General features: G+C 38.5%; 2 protein-coding genes across 3 annotated transcripts in view; both read right to left on the reverse strand.

Moving 5' to 3' along the window:
• Positions 1 to 5191, reverse strand: part of kcnt1b (potassium sodium-activated channel subfamily T member 1b) — a 107533-nt gene extending 102342 nt beyond the window's left edge. Inside the window, exon 1 of one of the 2 annotated variants that reach the window (XM_042488127.1) lies at positions 4920 to 5191. In XM_042488127.1, coding sequence (XP_042344061.1) covers positions 4920 to 4986 — 67 coding nt within the window. In that variant the 5' untranslated portion in view covers positions 4987 to 5191. Of the gene's footprint in view, positions 1 to 3511; positions 3749 to 4919 lie in introns of those variants that run through there. The other variant, XM_042488126.1, reaches the window with a different exon arrangement.
• Positions 5192 to 8206: 3015 nt separating this feature from the next.
• On the reverse strand, positions 8207 to 23547 carry LOC121944708 (kelch-like protein 20). The gene is made up of 8 exons (XM_042488598.1): positions 23465 to 23547; positions 22524 to 22681; positions 19728 to 19911; positions 14585 to 14728; positions 14055 to 14188; positions 10929 to 11140; positions 9017 to 9123; positions 8207 to 8264 (listed from the first exon to the last, which is right to left on the reverse strand). The coding sequence occupies exons 1-8, from the start codon at positions 23485 to 23487 to the stop codon at positions 8207 to 8209; spliced, it is 1020 nt and encodes a 339-aa protein (XP_042344532.1). The 5' UTR covers positions 23488 to 23547.
• Between the last annotated feature and the right edge of the window lie 960 nt (positions 23548 to 24507).

Here is a 24507-nt window from a genome sequence, read left to right on the forward strand (position 1 = left end):
CTGTACCACACATGCCCGATTGATGGTGTTTTATTATTTATAGTGTATGTTCTGATAAAGTGGAAAGTGTATTTCAGATAGGTTAAGCAGCTAATGTCTACTTTTATGTTTATTGAAGGCACTCTAGAGTATAGGATTTAATATGAGGGGAGGAAGCAGCCCCTTATCAAGGTGGTGTTAAACCCACTTTCTTCCCACAAAGCAAAACAAGACGAAGAAAATTACTTCAGAAATAGGGCGCAGATATTTCTGCCATACCTACAATGTATGTACAAAAACGCATGCTCTTTCTGGCTGAGCATGATTGGCTTCATTCGTGTGTGTGTGTGTGAATCACTGTTCAGCTTATGTCACAAATGGCTTTACGTGTCCATTCACATGATTTATGAGTGTATCCTGTTGAGATTGCTTTGATTTCCCCTCAAAGGCTTCCCCAGAGGGAACAATAAGAGGGTGATACAGAGCTGTGGATTTGTGTGTGTGTGTGGTCATCATAATACAGTGTGGGCAGCCTTGAGTGGGCTAATGGCACCCAGAGACATGCTCTCCCTGATTAACAGTGAAAGCACAGGCCCTCAGAAGCCAGAGGAAAGAGTGTGGAGATATGACAAATTAGTGTGCTGATGAGGAGAGGGGAAGAAAACAAGAAAAAAAGGAGGTCGTTGCAGAAGTGTAAAGAACACATTGTCCCCAATATGTCCTTTACTTTAGGGGAAAGGAGAGGTTGAGGAGAAGCAGATGACGAGATCAAACGCAAAAAAGGGCTGATGTCTGCAAGTCTACCATGAGATTAAAATGAGCCTTGTAAAAATACAGAGTCTGCAGCCTCTGAGGGACGGCTTCAAGTGACCACAATAATAGAACTGCTCTCGGTATGAGACTATCTCCACTTAATGGATGAAGCATACAGCACATACAGACCAAAGAAAGCAGATGGAGCGAGATAAAAAGAAGAAAAATGCATGCAGGGCAGAGGTAAAATTAGCTTCTAAATAAATCACAAGATCCACAGTGAGAGCAACAAAAACACAATCAAGACTAACTTATTATAACATCTTTTCCTCTGAAGTATGTTTTGTGGAGGGCCAAATTGATGCCACGCTTAGGGACTGTTCTGAGCAGGACAGTGGCTGGGATGTGACTTTTTTGTTTTGTTTTGTTTTGTTTTCATCTTGATCTTCCGCAGAGCTGCAAATATTTTTCCTTGAGCCTGTCTCAGTGACCGAGGTTAAATGCATGAACCTCCCTCCACCATAAATAGCCATATTTTTGGATATTCACACCAAATTTAGGTATGGAGCCAATGCAATGAGCAAACAACATGGAGGGAGTTATCACCAAAACAAACAGCTAATTTCTCAAGCAAAATGCAAATCCTGCAGTTTACTGGAATATGAGTGCATGACAGCCACATACAAATCCAACATAGAGTAATACTCATCACGCACACGTCACAGCGCGCTTACAGTCGGCATTAGCAACATGTGTAAACAACAACCATTTCCTGAAAAAATGAACATGCACAACAGTGGCAGCAGTCTCTAGAATAATTTTAGCAATTCCACAGAGTAGCTGTTATCAGATTTTTAAAAATTCACCCTTATGACCATAAGTCAAAAGCTGAAAATTAAATCCTGAAGTTTAAGTGTATGAGAGTATTCAAAACACATAAAAAATTCTACCATTTAATGTTGAGGGTACCTCCCGTACGGCAAATTGGTAATGTAAGCTACTTGCTGTTCTGTGAATGTGGGTTTTATTTGTTCACCTACGCAGGGACAACAGATGCAAACTAGCTGCCAGGTAACTGGTTCATTTACATTCAATTGTGTGCTGCCCCTGTAAAAAATATACAATAAAAAAATCCATAAAAATATAACTTCCTCCCCAGTGCTAAGAAAAATATTTGAAATGCCTCCACCATTTTGAACCACCCGCCCCCCTCTCATAAATAACAAACAGTCTGCTGTTAACATAAATTATAATATTTTAACTATTTTTCCAACTCTAGACAATATTTTTTTGAGTGATAGCAGTTGTAGAGTAGTCTGTTTCTACTTCATATCAACCCTTTGAAACCTTACCAAATTGGCTTGATTTCTTTCAAGAATACGGAAATAAGGCAATGAGCAAAGAAAAAAAGAAATAACCCAAAACTTAGTAAAAAGTACAGTAAAATTACCTGAACATTTTTTTTCTTTTAAAGAAAAGAAAAATAACTTTTTAAAAAAAAAAAAAAAGACTAAAAAAAACGCTTAGAAAACTGTAAAATTGTGTACCATAAATTAAAATATGTAATTATAAAAATAAATAAATGAATACATATATAGATCATCTTCCCCTAGCTTATTCATTTTTACCCCTAAACAACTTTCATAGCTTTTAAAAAATGATTTTCTAAATCTACTAATTTCTTGCAATTTGAGAAACTTTTTCTTTTCTTAAAACTTTTTTATCAAGTTTTGTCATTGCCTTTTCCCATGTTTTTGAGAGAAACTGCACCAATTTGCACCAAGGTTTAAATGCTTGTGATGGGCATCTGACAGCAGCCCAAGGAAAGTGATGGTATTCCAGGTTTCAAAGGGTTAATTACTAATGACAATGATTATTTTTAATTTCAAATTTCAAAATTATAATGGAAAGAAAAATGTTTTAAGGGTAAATGAGGTACGAGATTGCATTAAAAGCATCAAAATAGAGATTGTTCATTAAAAATAAATAAATAAATAAAGATGGATGATTACCCGTCTCCAAGGACCCCACAGAGATTTGGGCTGAGCCCCCAATGTCCTCAAATCCTTAAAATGCCCCCGCTCAGTAGAGTTTTATATACTACTAATCAACCAAAACATGCAAGTGGCAGCAGTGACCAGAATATATATATATATATATACATGCATATATATCAGTAATTTGACATTGTGGCTGATGATGACACACAATACGACCATTTAATGCTGAAGGTCCCTCTGCTAAGCCAAATAAAAAGTATAACTCCCTCCCCAGTGCTTACAATTTGTTTTAATAAGCATCAAACAGAGCGTACAGAGAATCTGGCTAAGCCCCCAATGACCTCAAATCCTTAAAATGCCCCTGGTCAGCAGAGCTGCATATACTGCTAATCAACCTAAACATGTGCAATTCAGAGTATAAATATTGAAGTGACACTTTGGACACCTAAGGAGAACTTAGGACTTAGTGGGACTAGTAAAATGCTGAATAAAATATCAAAAAAGATACAACAAAACAGTTTTAGAAGCTTAGTGGTAGCTTATCATTTCAAATCAACAATATTAGGTCAGAAAATGGTTCACACAAGAGCAAGACAGCTGCCAGTTTCCTCATAAACAGCTTGAATAGCAAAGTTCTTGCTAAAGAGACACAATTACAGGCGGATACACAAGGTAAATAAACTTACAAATGAGCTCCACAGCCCCTGTGGGTAAAGTCAGGTTTCCCTGAGGAACACAGGTTAAGTCACATGTGTTGACTTGTCGCTAACTTGGTTTACCTGGCTGTGTCCCCGTGTCTGACCGAGGTCCCATCATCGTAAACATGGTTTTGACAGCCTCCATACACTGCATTGCCAGTGTGACTGAGGATGTTTCCCGTTAATGCGCTCCTGCAAAAGCTCTGTCATCGCTGGAAAATGGTAATTATGAAGGGGAGGGATGTCAGCAAACAAAAGTCCGACGGAGTTTAGCATAAAGCGTCCACTCGGGTCACTGTAAATCCTCGTGGTGTCAACACACCTGCGTTTGTCAAGCTAGCAGCATGTCACTCAGCTAACTCTGTGATAGCTCTCGTGCTGTGTTATTTAGGTTGATGAGGAAAAACTAGTCCCGGTCCTCGGCGCTGATTGGCTGACACGCCTTCAGAGGCGTTCTAATTTATCGTACACCTGACAGTTAATTTAAATATCAATGCGCGAGCCCGGAACCGCCGCCAATACTGAGAGACCTCATTGTCGCCTAGCAACAACTTTAGTTGCCGGTGTTGACGAACTACATAGCTGCGCGGAAGAGGGATGAACTGTTATTTTTAGTCCAATGCAGTCGATTTAAAAGCTGATTTTCCACTTGATTTATTTTTTTAATTAGCTCGCAAATCCCGTTTAACCGTTTTTTAGCTGCTCTAACTGTAACGTCACAACAGTGGGTTCAAAAACACAGTAAGTACCGCTTCCTATGTCTCTCTCCGTTGCTGTCTCCTGTCATATAACATTGAAAAAGCACATCATGTAAACGCGCTGCTGGTTTCCATGCTTTGCTGTCCTCTCCTCCCCCAAACAAGGCAGCAGCAGCAGCAGCAGCAGCAGGGCGCTCAAGTCACCTATGGGTGCCTCGCCATCTACTGGAGAAGTTTGCAGTGATTTGGTGTCTACTGAGGATCCGTTTGATGCTGACAGCAAACTCATCAAAAGGCTTTTAGTGAAATGAATAAACCTAACAATAGCAGCTGTAATTCTGCATCGTCATTATTTTAGCCCACCCCATTTGCAAAATAAAGTCACCCTGTCTGTGCTGTAAAGATGCAAGTCCAGACAAAATAAGACTGTTGCATAAGCAGTGCAATGGTGTGAAATGCTAGTAATGATCCATGCACACTGTGTCTTCATCAGTCAGAGTCATCTGGTGGTAAGAGGTGGAAAGTGCAACTTTGCTGTACTTGTGAATGCCATAACAGTTACATATCAGTCTGTAAAAACAAGTAAATCTGTCTTACCATGGCATTAGATAGCCTATATATAGACATTTTCCAAAAACAATACGTTGGAATTAGACAACAACAGTCATGATGTGATGATATTTATTCATTTCATCTTATATTTTCCCATTATTCAACATCAATGCATGCAAAGTCTTGGCAACTTCTACAAATCCACAATCTCCTACTAGGCTACATCTTTTAAAACATACCTGCAACAGCTCTGTCCTCTGCTATTTGCCTCACAATCGTCCCCCTCAAATTGAAAAAAATATTCATTCTGTGTGCGCTCAGGGACTGATGGGAGACACCGCTGGCTCGTGTGTGTCTCCGGAAAAGCCGTGTGTCGCTCTGTGTGCGTTTCCTTGTGCTCAGCCTCTCCACATTTCAGCCCATTATTCTCCAGGGGAAAGAGCTCTGAGCGTCATCATTTCAAAGCCCACACAGCCACTTATGCTTTCCCATGCCAGCAGTCAGATCTCACTCACTCGTTTATCTCACTCAGGATCTTGATTCCCACAGATTTTCTTTTCCACAACTTGCTCCAGCTGATTTTTTTGTTATTTTACAGCCCATTCTGCGGCTGCATTACCTACTGGTAAATGTGAGCTGGATGATGAAACATTATGGAGTTATTTGTTTACAGTCAGTGCTGAAGGGGGGTTGAAACTATGATAGCATCACAGATATTCACAGAAGCTGATACAAAATGTAATGATATGATACATTTCAAAGGAAAAAAAAAAAATATTGTGAGCAAGTCAGAACAGCTCATAACATATAAAACACTTCACTCCATCATTATGCCTTTTAACAGACAATATTACTATTAGAGATGTTCCAATATAATTTGTTTCCTCTAAGTAGTGATTTCCGAGCACTGATCCAATACCATTGTGTTAACAATAATAAATAAAAGCTGTTCATCAAGAATGTATGGAGGTCAAATGATTGCTATTACTACTGTATACCTTGGCTTAGGTTATAAAACATATAAGAATGAATGCCATAGAACTTTCTTTTATTATTTAACAATTAGCTAATGACTAATGTTACGGTATTTACACCATTTAATATTACACCGAGGAAGAGAATTAGCTCAAAATCATGTGCTTATAATTGCACTTAATGCAGCAACAGTGTGTGGACCTTTCCTCATGTTTTTTATTGCTATCTTTTTTTGTCCAGGGCATGCCTTAAACTGTTTTTGGATGTGCACCACTACTCTGTTTTTCCTAACCTTACACTTGAAATCAAATATTCTTGGCTGCCCTAAAACAGTAGTTGCCAGAGGCTAGTAGTATTGATTTGCAGTAAAATTGGTATTGGATCGGTGCATCGACTTGCATACTACTCAGTACTCTATCCATCATTTAGGTAGTAAATGTGGACTGCTGCATTTCCAATATTGGCATTGGTATCGACACAACTGTAATTACTTTATTTTGAAAACATTCAGTAAAATTTCTCTACTTCCAGCAGCCATCTTAGTTTCTCACTTCCAAAACACCTTTGTACAAAATATCAAGGTTAAAATTACTACTTCCACTGAAGGTAGTAAATTACACTCAGAACTTACAAATCCTGCATAATCAAACACCTGCTTTGTTTTCATGTTCACCTTCATGTCTTTGGCTCAACCCTGTTACTCTATAACCAAAAATGAATCATCACACAAATCACAATATGTACAAGTAGTACTGATTAGGCTTGGGCGGTATCAAGATATTATAGTATAAAGGGGTATTTAGTAGGGATGGGGGGGGGTAGAGCAAAGTATCGGGATATTTTGGGTCACAATATTGTATCATCACATGGATGCCAAGTATAGACTTTGTATTATTTCATAATACAAATAAATCATTGTACAAATAAATAATATTTCAAATACAAACAAAATTTGGGTAGCATACTATAGCCTGGTGGTAAAATCAATTGCTTTTTCAGTCCACTAGATTCATTTTGCTGCGATAAAAAACTGAATTTAAGTGAGATGAGCAGACTGAAAACTTTATCACATCAGAAAAAGCAGATGTTGAAAAAGTTTTTCCTTAATTTACAGGTAATAAAAAAGGTAAGGTAGGTAATATATTGCAAAATATGTAATCACTATACTCAGCATACTGCAAAACATTAAAATTTGCAATACCATCTCATTGTAACGTTGATATCTTGGGCCTTTGATGATTCCACTGTTAGAAATCCTGAAGGTATGATTTTGAATACCACCAAAAATATAGATGCTCCTTTTTCCGATAAACTCATGGGGGGGTGCTGTATTAAGGCAATGTAGTGCACAGCATGCACCACCAGAGGTCAGTCTTTACTGATGGAACAGACAGCAGAGCTTAGCGAGATGGAGACTGCGAATGGTGGAAATAATAATAATAATAATGAAGAAAACTTCCTCTGCCCCTGTTTGATGATTGCGAGATGACTTCTCCCAACTCAAAAAAGCTATTTATTATAATTATTAATTAAACCAAGCAAAACTTGTTTATATTAGAAACACAGCATTGCAGTCTAAACAATGACATACATGCTACTCTGACTTCTATCATCAGTAGCTCAACTTTTACTAAATTACCGTCATATATATATAGACTATAAATAATGGACCGACTTAGCCACAGTGGTTGTCACCCATTGGTTTGTTGACTGACATTCTGAAGCCACAAGTTTGGCATTTTTGCCACTGCCATTTTGATTTTTGGAGGCCAGAAGTGACCATATTTGGACGAGAGGTTGAAGCTGTGGAGGAGTGAGGGATGGATCTAAATCAGGGACTGCAGGGGGTCAATATGGATTTACACTGTTTTGGAGCCTGCCTCAAGTGGCCATTAGTGGAACTGCGGTTTTTGGCACTTCCATATTGGCTTAATTTTTCAGCGTTGGAGGTTACTTCACAGTCATATACCGTATAACCTGGTGAAGTGTTAGGAGGGTATGAAGGTGTGAGAAATTAGAGACCACCCAAGCCAAGGACTGATGCCGTATTGTCACTCACTGTGTTATGTTCAACACTGCAATGTTTTTGTCTAACATAAAGATTTAGAGCTAGACTGAACAATTGGTGAGGCCAATAAAACATCCGTTATTAGTTGGGCTATAACTGCGGTAGTGCCAAATCAAAATATTTCATTGATCTGTTTTAGAGGGAAAAAAAATCCAACCCGAAATGTATTTGCCAGCTGACTCATCTCTATAAAAAAGGGTCTGTTTTGTAATCTAGAGACATAAAAAGACCCATAACTTTAATGGTAACCCAGTAGCCTACAATGCGCTTTAATTTAATGCACAAAGTCATTTTGTAACAGCATCCGCCAGCTTTGACTAATGCGGCGATGTCTCATTTTGAAGTGAACTCTTCAATTATTCAGTCATTATGCTGCCTTACTTGAAGCATATCACAATGTGTCCCGGAGCCTGGCGTTCATCCATTAGGCTGTTTCTCTCTAACACCTCTGTCCTGTTCACATAATACGAGCACTGTGGAGTCTCAGCACAGCACAGCCACTCTGCCTCCTGGATGCTTGCTCTTCATGCTTCCAAAGTGTCTAAAAACAGATGGAGAGGGAAACAGTCAGACTCAGACGATGAAGCACTCAGAATTCAGCGAGCAGCCTGGAGGCATATATACGATATAGGAGCCTTACATGAGCCCGGTGCATGAATCACAAAGTGACTGTGTATTTGTCAGGCTGTAAGCAGCAGACTTTCTTGATGTAAAGTATTTTTATCCTGAGCTTAAAATTTGACAGCTGTATATCCTAATGACGAGATCATTGGTAAAATTAATTCATGAAATGTTACATTTAAATGTTAATGAAAAGATGTAATTATTTTGGATGATAAGGCTATTCACTGTTTTTCTGTAGTCTGCATCGCACTGCACCCTGTGAAGCTTTACACTAAGTACTATTGTAAATAATTCAAACTTTTTACTGCTCAGAAGTGAATGATCTGATCATACATACATTTATTTATGTCATCCAGTTCACTCAACTTTAGTAACCCTTCCATGTTGTTAAAAACAGAGATTCTAATGTTTCAACATAAAGTCTCGATACATGCAAAATACTGTTTGTTTTGTACACTGTATTTAAAGCTCCCAGAATCCCTGTTGTGTTGCGTGGCTTTTATGCTTTCTGCAAACCCCATTAACAAACAAATATTTTAAAGCTCAGGGCATTATTTGAAAGATGAGTAATCTCTTGGAAGCCAAGTAAAAAGAAAAAACAACCAAAAACGTCACAGCAGAAAGAACTAAGCAGTATGAAGGATGCCACTGCATTGTTTTTCCTCTTACCTCCATGTGTTGGTGTCATGACAGTAAGCTTCTATTGTTTTCAGATTGGTGACACCGTCAGAGCCTCCCACAGCCAGCAAGGCACCATTGAAGACGACAAGGGACATCTGACGCATAATACACAAGAGTGAGCATAACAGAGTTACATGCAAATACAGCAACAATTGAGTTGAAATGAAAAAGATCTGGCATGCACTTTGGCTACTTTATTTCAATACTGCAAACCAGCAATAGACCAGGGGGTTTCCGTAGCAATACACACAAAACATACACACGAAAAATGTTATCAAGACACCTTTAAGTCTCAATAGTGACATAACTCTATGGAAAGTATTGTTGGTCCACCAATTTGGTCTGGACTGGAGCTCATCAGCGACTGGGCTGATTGCCATGTTTTGGAGATCCCCTGACGCTTCATTCAGTGCCGACAGCAGGTCAGTGTTTTCAATTATCTTGTGAAAAATCTAGATGGATTGGAACAAAATTGCCTCCATGAGATTGACATTGGTTCTGTTTGAAATGTCTTGACATCTATTGGATAGATTGCAATGAACTTTGGCACAGATATGCATGTCCCGCTCAGGATGAAGTGTAATAACTTTGCCGAGGAGTAGCTTTGGTATTTTTCAACCTGGAGCCTATTTTCTCATGTTTTTGTGTCTGAGCATCGAATGGGAACTACATTTTTCAAGTAGTCCAACACTGAGCGAGGCGGCACCAGCGAGCTAGGCTGCACTGTGACACACAGCGCAGGGTGATGTCACTGTACAGCCACGAAAAGTGCTTGTTTTTGTTTAACCAGCAATAGTCAGAATTTCCATAGAGAAACCCACCAGACTCCATTCAAATAAAGAGTAGTTTTAGTATGTATAGAGCCAGCACATTTCACGTCTAACTGGATGAATTATGGGTTATTTAGCTAAACCAAAGATGCTGATTTTTCAAACAGTGGAAAGATGGACCAATACAGCTTTTGTGAGCTTTATTCTGTTTCTCTCGACTCTGAATAAGTGTGTTTTACAATGCTAAAACTACTATTTATTTAAATGAAGTCTGGTGTGTTCGGGGAAAGCAGTATTGAGACTGTTTCAGGTTAAACAAAAAGGATCTTACTCTCTAACAAAAAGGTCTATCTCTCTCGGGATCCTTCGCACAATGTTATCAGGCACTTCTAATATCAAAAACACTTTGTGGTTGAAAATTGATAATGCCAAATACCTTGAGTGGTTACATCGCAGCATGTTTCACTGCTGCCATGTATGGCGCTCTCACTCACTCATTCTCAAAACTGTTGTTCCCATTTTTCACTGAGACACAGGAACATAGAGAAATAGGGCCCAGGGTGAAAAATATCTAAGTAACCCTTTAATTGTTATCTAGCTCCATTATCTGGTCAAAACTGTTAATTGTTCAGTATTTTGGTTTATGACCAAACCATGACCAACTAGGGCAAAACTAATAGTATTTAAATACTCATACTCAGTATTCATACTCAGTCTCATTGTGCTTTGTGTTTGTTGGCGAATGCCAGAATGCATGCTGACATGCTAAACTAAGATGGTGAACCTGTTAAAATTATACCTGGCAATCCAACCACTGCATGCCAGAAAAAGCAAGTTGCTTCCCAAATTATTATATTTATGTGCAAAAAAATCTTTAAAAAAACAACAAAACAAAACAAACAAACAAAAAAAAAATAGTGTAAGACCCCCAAATAGTATTGAGACCTTGAATCTCTACTGAAATTTTTTAGGTAAACTGCTGAAGAAAATTGTGTCCTTTCCTCAGCCATATTAGTTGTATTACTTCTCACCATCTTTTCTGTGCTTAACATCTGAATGTAAAAATAAACTGGACTTAAAATCAGAGGGGAAGCCTGACATCTTTTGTGTTGGAGTGATCCATTACTCACATCAGCCCTCTTGCTCCTCATCCGTTTGACAGGAGTCCACCTCATGGTGTGCGGGTCAAACCTCTCAGCACCGCAGAGCTGCAGGTTGAGCTCGTCTTTGCCCCCGGCCACGTAGATGTGTCCCAGGTAAACGGTGCAGCCGGCGTTCTCCCTGGGACTCAGCATGTGGGCGCATATCGACCAGGTACCATCTACAGGGTTGTATTGCTCCACTGGGGGACATTTAAAGGATAGCAGGAGTCAAAAGAGGCCATATATACCATACAATATACACACTGTATGAGTAACACTACTTTACAGACAGGCCGTGTTTATATTTATATACAAAAATGTCTCGGGTTCTTGCTCTAATGCAGTTCTAGATGTACATAAAAAGCTTAAAATGTCTGCAAGGAAGCAAGATATCGATGATGTGTATATAATTCCTATTTGTTTTGCAATGAAAGCCTATTTAAAACAAAAATAATGTAATGTAATTTTCAAACGTTTAGCAAAGACTGTGACCTTGATGGGAACCAAAAAAGGTTGTGGGAATTTTACTAACGTGCACTTCTCACAGACTGAAATAGTCAGTGACAAGTGGCAGCACAACATGACCCTTGCTTATCTTTGGCAAGGTCGGGGGGCTAAAGAATGTGTGTGTGTGTGTGTGTGTGTGAGAGAGAGAGAGAGATAGAGAGTGAACTGGGGTGACACGCAGAAAATTAAAGGTCAAGGTGATTATGTGCGACTTAAGTTCTGCCACACGTCACAAAGCTGTCAAAGAAAGCAGAGATTTTTTATCAAATAGTGGTGGGAACAAGTCAATTAACAAAATGCCCCTGAGCACAAAATACCAGTTACATATTTTTACCGTAGCATTCCCACATTAATAGGGCTCAGTATCACTTCTTTCATATTTAAATTTTTCATGAAAATTGTGCCTCTTTGTATGTTTTTTTTATCAGCAGCAACAAATCACATGAACACATAAAACTGGCAGACAATTAAAAAAATGTTTGTAATTAAAATTTAAATTATGTTTTCCAATTTGAATCAAAGAAGTGCTGAAACCGTAAGTCAGTTAATTATTTATTTGACAGAGGAAAATTAATCATGGCCAATTTTGATACTCAATTAATCATTTATCAATCTGAATTATTTCTACTACAGTACTAGTAACTTTTAGAAAAAAAAACAATTCTGGTCATATTTGCTGAAAACATGACAACATACACACAAAGGTACTTGAAACATTTAGTCTCAGAAAAAAAATCCCCTGCCCGCTATATCCTCTAATCTACTGGAAGTCAAGAAAAAGAGCTGAGTCATGCAGCTGTCAGTCATGTCAATCACTGCTCGTGAACTGTGTTCATACTGTCAAACCAGGCAGCTCTGATCAAATATAAGTCAAGTTTCTGATACTGCATTGTCTTTTTCTTGCCTCAAATGTTTTCTGAAAACATATTTTAGTGTACTGTTTAGCTGTGACATCAGAATGTTTCGTTCAGCCGGTGAGGAAATCTTTGTCTCGGCCTGATTGTTGTCAACACGGCGGCCAGTTCACAAACTTTCTCATTTTACAGCTCAACAGTATACTAAAATATATTTTTGAAGAAAACACTTTTTGCTGGAGGGGACGCCAAATATTGGAGACTGTGTGGGTTTCAGGAGGCCAATCATTGGCATGTAATTTGGGAGTGTGCAGTTATTAGGCCTTTGTGGGCAGAATTTCACAAAGCACTTAGAAGCATACTTAACACTGCCTTTGCAGTTTTCCACATTATTTTTAGGATGTGCTGATTTTCAGGCAATGATGAATATATGTTTGGTATTTTGATATCAGCTTGCTGCTTGCTAGTTACTTCATAAACCTCCCACAATACAGGAATAGATAGATATAATGAATTACATTTATATTATAGAAAACATTTTTTTTTTCTCTTAATCTTTAAAAAATGTGTTCATTGAGCTCTGGACCAAGTGGGTGAAATATACAAAACCCTTACAGCCAGATTTTATGTTGGTATTGGATATATGATCCTATCATCTTGTTTATTCCAGCAAAACACACTGAAAGCTCAAATTCCCCCCTGACATAGTTTTAATAACCTGTATGTGTACATTATATCTCTCCAAAATTTTACTAAGTTCCAAATTTTGGAAAAAAAAAAAAATGTCAGAGGAAATAAAACTGTGTTTGCCCTATGTTTTTGTAAAATTAACAACAACAAAAAAAATAGTTTAACAAAAGTTTGGAAAAACACAATACAGTGACAGAGTCTTGATTCATAATTGATGAGCTTTGCCTTGTTTGACAGTTTGACTGCAGTTCATGAGTCGTGTTTGACATATTTGACAGCTGCTCTCTGAAAATGGCCTGTGATTGGACAAAGTCTTGTCACAACTCCAAAGCCTAAAAAGAGCATAGCTGTGGTGCAATGGTCTAGTTTTCTCTCAGACGACTTGAGTTACAGTATGCTCAAATTTATCATGGGATTTTTGCACAACGACACTAAAATAAACATCATTTATTAGAGCAAGAATGGCAGATATCTGTTGGTGTCAGCTTCTTCAAAGTGACTTTTTGCTGGTTTATTCTGTTTTATATTGTATTTTTAATAATTTTGACAAAGTTTAGCTTATATTTGAACTTCAACTATTTATTTATTTAAAATTTTATTGGGTATATTGTTTTATTATTTCTAACATTTTTATCTATCATTGATTGTGCTTTACCCTTTATAACCTATATCTAGTATTTAGAGTATTTTATATATTTATTGTTCCTATAATATTTGTGTGTTTGTATCTTTTAATCTATAGGTTTTAACCTGTGTTTCCTTTCTCATGGTAGCATTTACTCAGTTCCTGGTTTTCATGAGTACTCGTATTTTAGTTCTTTAATTAACTACGAAGTCTTGCTTTTTTACCCATGTGCCTGTGCACTTGTGTATGTGTGTGCGTGTGTGTGTGTGTCTGTGTGTGAGGGGGGTGTTATATTGCATATTGGTTATACTGCATAAAGCACTTTGTGTTACTGTTTTGCTTACATGAAAATTGCTACACAAATAAATTCTGATTAACTGATTGATAAGTGGCTAACATTTGACGTGAGTGTCTCTTATTTGCATCCTCGTCTCTCACCTGAGTTAAGAGCCATATCGCCATCGTTCCCTCCGATCACATACAAGTGCCCCTCCAGCACAGCCGCCACAGCTCCGGTGCGTCTGGTCAGCATGGCTGTCTGCTTGCTCCAGGTGTTCATTTTTGGATCATACCTGAATTAATGACACAAAGTTGGCGAGACTAATTTAACAAATGGCCTGTCAGTCATTCATGCTTCTGCATAACTCAGATGAATCATGGCTTTGTTCGTTTCTCTGAGTCAGCCACTTCAGATTGCTTGAAAGTAATGTGAGATGTCAGGTTGTTAAAATCATTATTAATTTTGCTCTATGATGTATAAGTCAGACACAGCCTAAGTTTGTCTTACATGGAAAAAAAGAACACGTTTTACCTGCAAAAACCAAAGAGAAACCTTTAGACTGCAGGATTTTATGGTGGTAATAATGAATAGTGGTCCCTTTTAATGTTGTGGAGATGTCCCATTTGTTATTAAGAGGGTTAATTCCATGATAAGACATTGACCTTTTGTAGCACTCATGCTGCAGTACCTCTCCACAGTATTTATGGCAGTGATGCCGTCGTGTCCTCCAATAGCGTACAGGTATCCGTCCATCTCCACCAGACACACTCCGCTGCGGGGGCTGCTCAAGGGTGCTACATCTGTACTCCAGCTGTCCGTGTCTGGGTTATACCTGCCATGACGGAGGTGAAGGAACGGTTATGTCAAAGTCAAATCAGGTGCTGCTAATAACAACCAACACAGGCACAAGCTTTCATGGAATATTTTTTGTTTTGTATGCTTGCTGTGCTTTTGAGAAACACATTCACACTGAGAGAAAGTATTTGAGCTGTGTGGGCATCTGTGCAAACATCTGCCGGCGTTTCCTCTCCACTGGAAGGCTGTTAAAAAAAAGTTTTTTCTCTCCATTCAAGGCCATTAGTTGAAAACCCACATCCCACAAAACAACGCTTCTAACTGGCAGTTTATTTTGCTTGAGTGGGATGTCGGCAATTCCCCAGAAATATCAGCACTGTAACTGCCCGTCAGAGATTAGATGCACTCTGGTGACTAAAAATGAGAGCTAGCAGTTCAGGCCATTAACAGCTGATCAGTCTGGTGCAGGTCTTTCCCTGCTGGTTTGCAGCCAGCCAGCTGGGGATGATCCTTATGGGGTCAACTGGCTGCTGTTCAGCGAAGGAGTGTCTGTGGGAATTGGGAACAGAGCCAGCTCTTTGGAGACATCTGATAGAGTAGGAGGAGAGGAAATCAGGAAAAAAAAAGTGCAACAGGACAACAGTGTGTGCGTGTGGTTATTTTTTTCTGCCAATGGGAATTAAAACTTGGGTATTATGAAAAAATGAGGGAAATCAGGAAAAGTGAGGATTTTGGGTGGCCCAGTGCTCAGTAAGAAGAGGGCTTAGAGATAAAATTTGGGTTTCATGTTAATTTCCTCCTCAATGCTGGCCCCTGCTGTTCAGTGAAGTGAACAACAACAAATAAATGCATATCTTTTTTCCTTCATCATACATAGAACTGAATTTAGCATCAGACTTGTATTTTAGGTAAAAAGTAAACCAAAGGTTCAGTAAATTTCCTGAAGAGGACAGTGAGTGGAAGCCTTTTTGCATGAATGAACGCCTTCAAACAACCAAATCACAAAATCCGCCTACTCTCTTATTTCTAGATGCACAGATCGCCAGAGTGGTTGTTCCCTGACTTGCTCACTTTGTTCCATTCACTGACCTTAAGAAACTCCTGATGTTTTTTTTTTTTTTACTGAAGAGCACTTTTAAAATGAGAAGAACAGTGGAAGGGCAGGGGGTGAAGTACAGGGGAGCTGAGGGGAGATTGGCTTTGAGATATTTGTGGATCATGGTACATATTTGTAGGTTGTCTTCTGTGGGTTTTAACAAATAAAGTCCAATACAAATTGAACAATAATTGCATTTTACATTTGTGGATTGTCCTCTACAGACCTGCAGCGGTAGGAACTGGACAAAAATCCTCAAACAAATAAAGAGAATTCACAAATGTCACATTGTCCACAAACCGACAGGATGCAGTCGCCAAATATGCAAAAACCTGTTTCACATTAAAAACATGGAACCAGAAATATGCAAATATGTGTTTGTTGAGGTGAAAATGTTTCCATTTGTAAAACCTTTAACAATTTCTATGAGATTAAAATACATGTTTAAAGAAGATGGATACATATTTGCACAAAATCAATCTGTGATGTCTCTACACAACAATTTAAAAATACATGTTATGTCGACAGTGAAATATTTGTGGATTATATTTGGAAATTGTTTTCTGTGAGTTACAACTAGTAAAGTCCAATAAAAACTTAAAATTTTGTGGTGGGCAAAACAAAGGAATATGCTATTTTTTCTCATTCAAGGTGACATTTAATTGGTGTAAACCGTGTAGAATATGTGTTGTCTTTTGTTTTTCTGTGTGTCTCACCACATTGTGTTGACTGATTGTCTTTAAAGTATTGCTATAGCGTAACTTTGCGTAGCGCTATAGCCAAAGACAAATTTCCCACAGGGGACAATATAGTTTATCTCGATCTTGATTTTTGTAATGCATTTAATAAAGGTATTTGCATACTTCCTATTCTTGCCATCACCATCAAGGCGAGGAGGCGCGATATCATAAACTTTCACTCGCTTTACTCAAAGATCAGAGAAAACCCCAAACTTTCTCAGTGCCAAATCACCGTTATTACCAAATCACCGTTATTCATTTCTCAGTTTTGTTGTCAGAATAAAATGAAAACAAAGAAGTTTAAATATGTAACACTCATACATTTGTGTGTATACTGTAGGCTGATGGCTATTTGATCTATTTGTGTCTTATTTCTGCCATCAAACTACAGTACGTCCCTCTGCAGAGGACACTGTGCCCTGCTTTAGTTGGCCATAATGTATCGCACTGTGATGTTTGATTCCAGTGTGGAGGTTTGATGTGGTCATTAAGTGCTGTCCATAGTGCTTTCATACAACAAGAACATGCTTGCAGCTATGAATGTTTCTTTGCAACAAGAGTCACAATCAGTGCTCTCTTTGAGGCACGTGAAAGCCCCCGCCCCCCGTGAAGAAAAGAGTGAGCTCCTTAAAAAGCTATGGCATAGTTTGCACACTGAGGAACTACACACTTGGGACTACCTACAGACCTGTGACAGTTAGGACTGATTGATTAGGGTTGGGTATGACAAAAAAAACAGAAAGTGATTTAGTGAGAAATGCACAGCACCAAATTACTGCCTTTATAGCAGCCTGTTTTCTGCAAATGATCCGTCTGTGCAACATACCTGCAGTTAAATTATGTTTACATAACACATTTTGGGTATAATGACATGCCTACCGAGTGATCTTTTCCTTATCTGTAATAACTCAATATGTTTCTGCCATCTATTTTCTATAGTGCTTCTGCTATCTTGGTTATACTCACATAGAGTTTTTTAATTTCAGTGAGGCTCATTTCCTGATTAAAGTAGAATTACCACCTCGCAGCTGTATGAGTCCATGCACCAGTCAAGTTGCACTTACAGTTTACATCCATATGTGTGAAAACATGCATGCGTCACACACCACATCTTTCCCCCGGCAGCAAAGAGGATTCATTCATTCATTCAGCACAGTATCAAGGTGGACACCCGACATTATTGTCACCGTATGCGTGTCTGATCAAATATCTCCTCCTCCTGAGTTATGACGATGAATAATGGCCAGACTTTTTGACAGACATTATGATGTCACAGTTAAACTGACCTTTGACCTTTTGGCAATATAAAATAATATCACTTTATTATTATATGCCATCAAACATTTGTTTAAAATGTTGTCCTGTGAGTGGATGGATTATTGATTTATAGCCAAAAACATGTTTTGTGAGGTCATTGTGACCTCGACCTTTGACCTTAGACCAACAAATCCCAGCAGTTCATTCTTGAGTCCAACTAGATGTTTGTGCAGAAGCTGAGGAATCTTCCTCAAGGCCTTTTTGAGATATTGTATTTATGAGAATGAGACGGATGCAAGGTTACAATGATCTTGATCATTTTATCCTTGAGTCCAAGTGAACATCTGTGCCAAAAGTCTGTGTAGGTTCTCAGTCATCCAGGTCATGACAACAAGTTCTGAAGAAGCCTTTAGGAGAAGAGGCGAAACGTCTTCAAGAAACCTCAACAAGTCCAGCTGCCACTTTAAAAGAAATCTCAGATTTGTTTGTGAGATATCGTGTTCCTGAGAATGACACTGATGCAAGTTCACAGTGGCCTTTAACTTTTGCCACCAAATTAATCAGTTTATCACTGAGTCAAAGTGGACGTTGATGCCAAATTTGACAAAAATTCCCTTAATATTGTCCCCACATAAATAAGAAGGATGAGGTCAATGTGACCTCTGACCACTAAAATATGATCAGTTCATTGTTGAGACCATCTTGATATTTGTGCCAAATTTGAAGAAATTACCTCAAGGCGTTATTGAGATATTGCATTCACAAGAGTAGGACAGAAAGATGGACAACTTGAAATCATAAGGCCTTCGGCCACAGCTATCGCCTGCACAGAGGCATAAATAAACATATATAAACAGACGGACAGAGATCTCTCTATGTATAGAAGCTCTGTACTTTGGGTCGTACCTTAAGTCATGTCTTGCCCGACACGGTCTCACACCACTGCACATCCACCACCCCAGTGTCAGCACCAAGGCCAAAAGTCTCTGACTGATAGCCCTTCGATATATCTCCACATGGCACCTACATTACATTTACACGACTTCATCCTCCACAGATCAACCTGGGAGGAGACCTCTGCACCACACCTGTCAGAGCCAGACAGCTTTAGCTTATTAAGATAGGACTGGTATCTCAAACTGTCACCGCAGCTGCAACTTGCTCTCACTTTCTCAAACTGTGATAACCGGTGAGAGGTAATGAAATGTCAGTTTGATTCACCTCATACCAGAAAATCGACGTAAACCAAAACTGTTTCAGTTACAGCCTGCAAGTCAGCAGTTTGATGCATCTAACGTGAACGTGAAAAAGTGTGACAAATAAACAAAATATCTTTCAATGATGAAACTTGGGAGAACATTTGTAGTTTGACATTGCCAGGTGAAAAACAATTGTCAAATTAACCCTTTAACACTCAGATCAACATTCTTTTTTCTTGTGCTGCATCCAGACACCTTTTACAAGCATTTTGCATCTTTGAAACCTGAGAAGATTGGTTTGATTTCTTTCAAAAACATGGTGAAAAACCTAATGAGCAACTTGGAAAGAAATGCCCTGCAAATTGCAAAAAAATAGTAAAAGATGATAAAAAAATACTTGGAAATTTGGGGTATTATAATTATCAAATCAAAGAAATTAAGGAAAAATGTCTAGAAAACTATATTCATAATTATTTTAATCACATGTTTAAATATGTGATGCAGAAGAATATACAAGTTTAACATTTTCTTAAGGTCATTTTCCTGTTTGCTTTTAATTTTGTGCTAATTTTCAGGTGATTTTTTTGTAACTTTTTACAAATTTCTTGCTTATTTTTTGGGCCAAATTGCTCATTGCCTTCTTCCCATGTTTTCAGAGAAATCAAGCCAATTTCCTCAAGTTTCAAAGGGCCACTGTGCACAACTTGTTAGTAAAAAACATTTAGCATCTGTGCTGTGTCTCACCTCTCCACACTGCTGTAACAGCGGACATTATCTTCCCCACCCACTGTGTAGATCTTGCCTTCCAGCGTGCCAACGGCCACTTTGCCACGACTGTTGACCATGCGTGCTGCTGTTCTCCACTCGTTGTACTCTGGACAAAAATGCTCTACCAAACAGGACGGGTCATCTGGGGTCCATCCCCCGACTGTCAAGACAAAACAGGGCACAAATAATTTCGTGACAGTCAAATCAAAGTCAAAACATCTGTGTCTCCTCTCTGTAGGAGCACCAGGCCTATCTTTATGGTGCTGCCGTAGAAGGAAAATAAATCTCCTCCTCTGCACCTGGATAAAAACAGAATCTTTAAACTGCAAAAATTGAAATGTCAATCAGCAACAGACACAAGCAAAAAAGATTTTTTTGAAAATGTGACAGTTAATGTTGCAGAACTTCCTCTTCTGGCTTTTTTTCAATCATATCTCACTTTTTTTAAAAAAAATTCTCTATATGCAGTAGAAGCAGTAAACAAATTTAGGCATGAATCCAATGCCTGTTTTGACTGGTTTCCATGGTGATCCTTGGCAGAAAGAGGTGCGATCGAGGAAATCGCCAAAGTGAACTCTAAATTATGAGTAATTTATAAGACTGCAAATGCACAGATGGGTGAGAAATTAAAGGGAAAAAAACAACATTAACTGTCTCAGTGAGGTGTCGTGCCACCATCAGCCTCCAGATTTAACTGATTGATTGACTTCTTTATTTTTGTGTCATGCACACAAACACTCTCATAAGTTTACAAGACACTTTAAATATCACTGCAGTAATCATTGCTGGGGGGGTGAACACTCAGGGCCCCGATGGTAGGGGGCTCCTTGAAAAGCCTCGATCGAAAAGTTTAGTTTTGTTAGCAATTTTTTATTGATAGGTAAATAGTGTCATACCTAAAATAAAATCGGCTGAATAAATCAGCTGAGAGACTAAACTATAAAAGAAATAGTGAAGGTACTATAAGGGGCCTCTCACCCTTTCAAGTTGCAAAATGGTTTTCCCCGCCCCTGCACTGGGATTCATCTCAAAACGCAGCTAGTGCCGAGTAAGTGACTAATTATGCTACTGAATCATTGACATACACTGTCATGTCTTTTCCCTTTAAAGGGAAATAATAATATTAATAATAATAATAATAATTATTTGTAGTTCAGTAGTCCCAAACAGCTTTCCCTTTCTCATATTAAATGATCAACAGCCTCCTCAGATATTATCAAGGCTGACTTTATTGGTGCAGTATGTAATCCTGTCATTGCTGAGCAGTTTAACGCTGGCAGCGTCTGCATGGAGGGAATGAACCGTTGTTCTGGAGACCCTGATGGTGGTGTTACTGATAATAACTTCCATTATTAACCGTGATGTCAATGATAATGGAGAACTCTGGCAGGAGACTGAAGCTGTTAGCTCGTCATTAAATATTAACAGAAGATCCTCTTTAGCACCTCTTTAACAGACTGGAGCAATTACAGTAAAAGGTGACCACATTCGTCTCTAGACAGCATGGTATCCATACAGAGACCACATGAGAACAAGATGTGACAGTGATGCATTCATTTAATGAGCATTGCATCCTTTTAAATCTACATGTTTACTTTGAAAATAAATAGGCCTTTTTTTGTACAGAAAATATTCCATTTAGCTGCCTCCGTTTCCTGGTATTGTGCATGCTGACTCACTGCACTGCATCGCTGGGACTTTTGAATAGAACAGAGCCATCGTTAATGTTATTAGTAACATTTACGCTTTTCCGAGCATGACTAAGTTGAATTGTGCTCCGAAAAGGGCCTGATCCCCAAAGATTTGTAGTGAATCAACTCAATGTTAAACCTTTTAGTCAAAGTGGTTTTATAAGAGGTACCATTGATGTTGGACTAATACAACATTTCTAAGGTCTAGTATATGCGTCTTAGGCGATCCAATCAAAAGTGGACAGCACCATGCCGGAGAAAATCATCAGTCATCCACGTCATGGTAATTCAAAGTGCTATGTTGTAGGAAACTGGACTCGAGGTTTTTTGAAAATATTTCACCTCTTTTCAGAGAGGCTTCTCTAGTTATGAAAATGAAGACGAACTGATGGGATGGGAGGCAATGAGGAACTTAAAAAATTACCCAAAATTATCAATAAATTAGTAAAAGGTTGCAAGAGAAATTAACCTGAAATCAGCCAAAAATGAAAAGAAAAGTTAAAGAGCAAACACAAAAAAGGACCTGAAAAAAGTGCTAAAATAAAATGATAAACATAAATAATACTTATAATAAATTCATATTAATAACAATTTCAATATACATTTAGTTTTCTTTTTTCTTAGACTTTTCATGCCAAGTTACAGATTGCCTTTATTGCCATGTTTCTGAACGAAATCAAATCAATTTGCTCAATGTTTTAAAGGTTTAAATGCATGTAAAAGGCATCTGAAAGCAGCACAACGAATGTTGATGATGCTGATTGAGGTGTCAAATAATTAATACCAGGTGTAAACAGGCTCTAAGAGATACACTGAATTAAGAAAAAGGTTCCCATAATGTGTCACTTTTTGTAAACTGCCCCTGCTTTCTAAATGTCAACTTCAAGCTCCACTAAGACTTCATACTATTTCTAAAGAATACTCCTTATAATCATCTCTCACGATGCTGCAATAGAAACTTTGTTATTTTTATACTGACTTTTTCTACAGAGCAGAGAACTAGAAAAGATTAAACCTCACTTGAAAGTAAAAGTTCAGTAAAATCTACTTTTCGGGATGTTCACCAAATGCAGCAACTGACCCACAAACATCATGTCACTGAGGACATCTTTGGGGGGAAGTCTGCTGAGCTGTCTGCGAAGGGAGAGGGGGGATGACATGTGGCGACGGCGGCGTGGGGACCCTCCTTTGCTGTCTTTGATCAGTATGTGGCGGGGCTCGGGTTCCTGCAGGGCCGCCCTGAAACACACAGTGATGAAGTATACATGAACAAAGTGCAGTGATTATGAGGTTAAAACTTACTTTGAAACCTGATTAACTTGGCTAAATTTCTTTCAAAAACATGGTAGGAAGGCAAAGAATAATTTAAGAGGGAATGACAAAAAAAAACTTAGCAAGACATTATTTAAAAAAAACCAAACAAACAAACAAAAAAAGAAATTACCGGATAATTAACACCAAAAAAGAAAGACAGACAGAAAAACAAAACAAAAACAAAAACAGGGAAATTACCTGAAAAAAGTAAAAAAATAATAACTATTTTGTAATGTAATTTTAATATATAATTATGATGATTATATGTGTAGTTTTCAAGACTTTTCCCCCTAGCTTTTAAAGAACATTTTTCTAAATCTACTAAATCTTGCAATTTGCGGGACATTTTTAGTCAAGTTGTGCATTGCCATTTTCCCATGTTTTAAAGAAAGAAATCAGATGAATTTATCCTGGGTTCAAAGGGTTAAGCATATTTACTGATATAACTCTTTTTAAATCATAATTTATTTATCATATTAATTATAAAAATAACACAAATGTTACATCGTGAAATTCTGATTACTGTAAAAGTATGTGCGGTACAGTCATGATGTCACCTCACACCGTTTCCTGCAAATGCTAATTATACTGAAGCAGTAACACAAACAATGATACATTCATTTAAATGATGCAAAGCATGCTTCAAAGTCACCTTTGCACCTCTTTAATGTGCCAGCAGAGGCTTTTAATCAGGTTTAGTAATCTTACCCTTGTTCATTGTACACCCCCATGTTTTATCTCCTCCGCTCTGAGCTCAGTGTCCGCAGTCAAGATTTGTGTTTGTGCCTCACAGCAGCACCTTGGTGTCAGTCGGGTCTTTGGCCTCCTGTGCTTTACCAGTACATGCCGCCCTCTTCCCTGCACTCTGTCCTTAAACTACTGTCTGTTACAGGTTTCCGCTCTGAGGGACATTGTACCTGAGGTAAAAAATCCCCTCCCCTTAGCAACACCGCAACCAACCCCCACGCAACTTCCCCGAGTGATTCATCCCCGCAGCCTGAAACCTAAGACTCCTCGCACACACCCTGGTTCCAGCTTCCTTTGACAACTGTCATGCTGAAGGAATCCTTGACATGTACTTTATTTTAGGTTCAGACAGGCTCCATCAGTGTCCTGGAAGTTACTGTGTCACTGGTGTGAGTTTGGACCAGGAGCAGGCAACCATGGAGGGTCAATGGATGGAAGTTTTCCTTACAGTAACAGCACAATAATCTTGTGCTTGTTACTGAATACTTAACCAAGTAGAAACCTCACGGGCTGAATAATGAGGCCAATGAGGAGGTGTCAAAAATGACCTTTCTTTCAATGGTCACCAAGAGAGAGTCAATTGCCATGGACATGTACTTTACAGTAGAAAAACATTAACCGTGTTTACAGCCTGGCACAAAAAAACAGTTTTGAGCATAGTTTTCAGGACGGAGATACATGGGTATATTTAAAAGTACATTTTTCTGCCTCCAGTTAAAAAAACAGATTTACATCCACAACCAACGTTTGCAGTTCTCAGTCATCTTTGCCAAGAGGCAAATCCAGTTGCAGAAATCCTGCACAGAACTGGTGTTCGCAGGGACATCTCTAGGATTTAAAGCACTCAGGCCTCAGGACAGACCTCTGTTAGCAGGTCCAGGTTATCCTCTCCTGGAACTTTTTTCCTAAACATGCTCTTCTTATGCTTATCTGTGCACTCTTACACACTTATTACATTCAAAATACAAAAAGCAAGAACAAAACAAAACTGTGAATCAGTTCCT

Source organism: Plectropomus leopardus, chromosome 6 (assembly GCF_008729295.1).
Source record: "Plectropomus leopardus isolate mb chromosome 6, YSFRI_Pleo_2.0, whole genome shotgun sequence".
Lineage (NCBI taxonomy): Eukaryota > Metazoa > Chordata > Actinopteri > Perciformes > Serranidae > Plectropomus > Plectropomus leopardus.

Bases quoted from the DNA above. Each gene is read 5' to 3' on its own strand.
- LOC121944708 (XM_042488598.1), bottom strand. From the start codon at position 23,487: ATGGGGGTGTACAATGAACAAGG. The intron at 22,682-23,464 runs GTAAGATTACTA...TGTGTGTTTCAG, and splicing joins GGGGTGTACAATGAACAAGG to GGCGGCCCTGCAGGAACCCG. The intron at 9,124-10,928 runs GTGAGTAATGGA...ATTATGCGTCAG, and splicing joins TGAGGAGCAAGAGGGCTGAT to ATGTCCCTTGTCGTCTTCAA.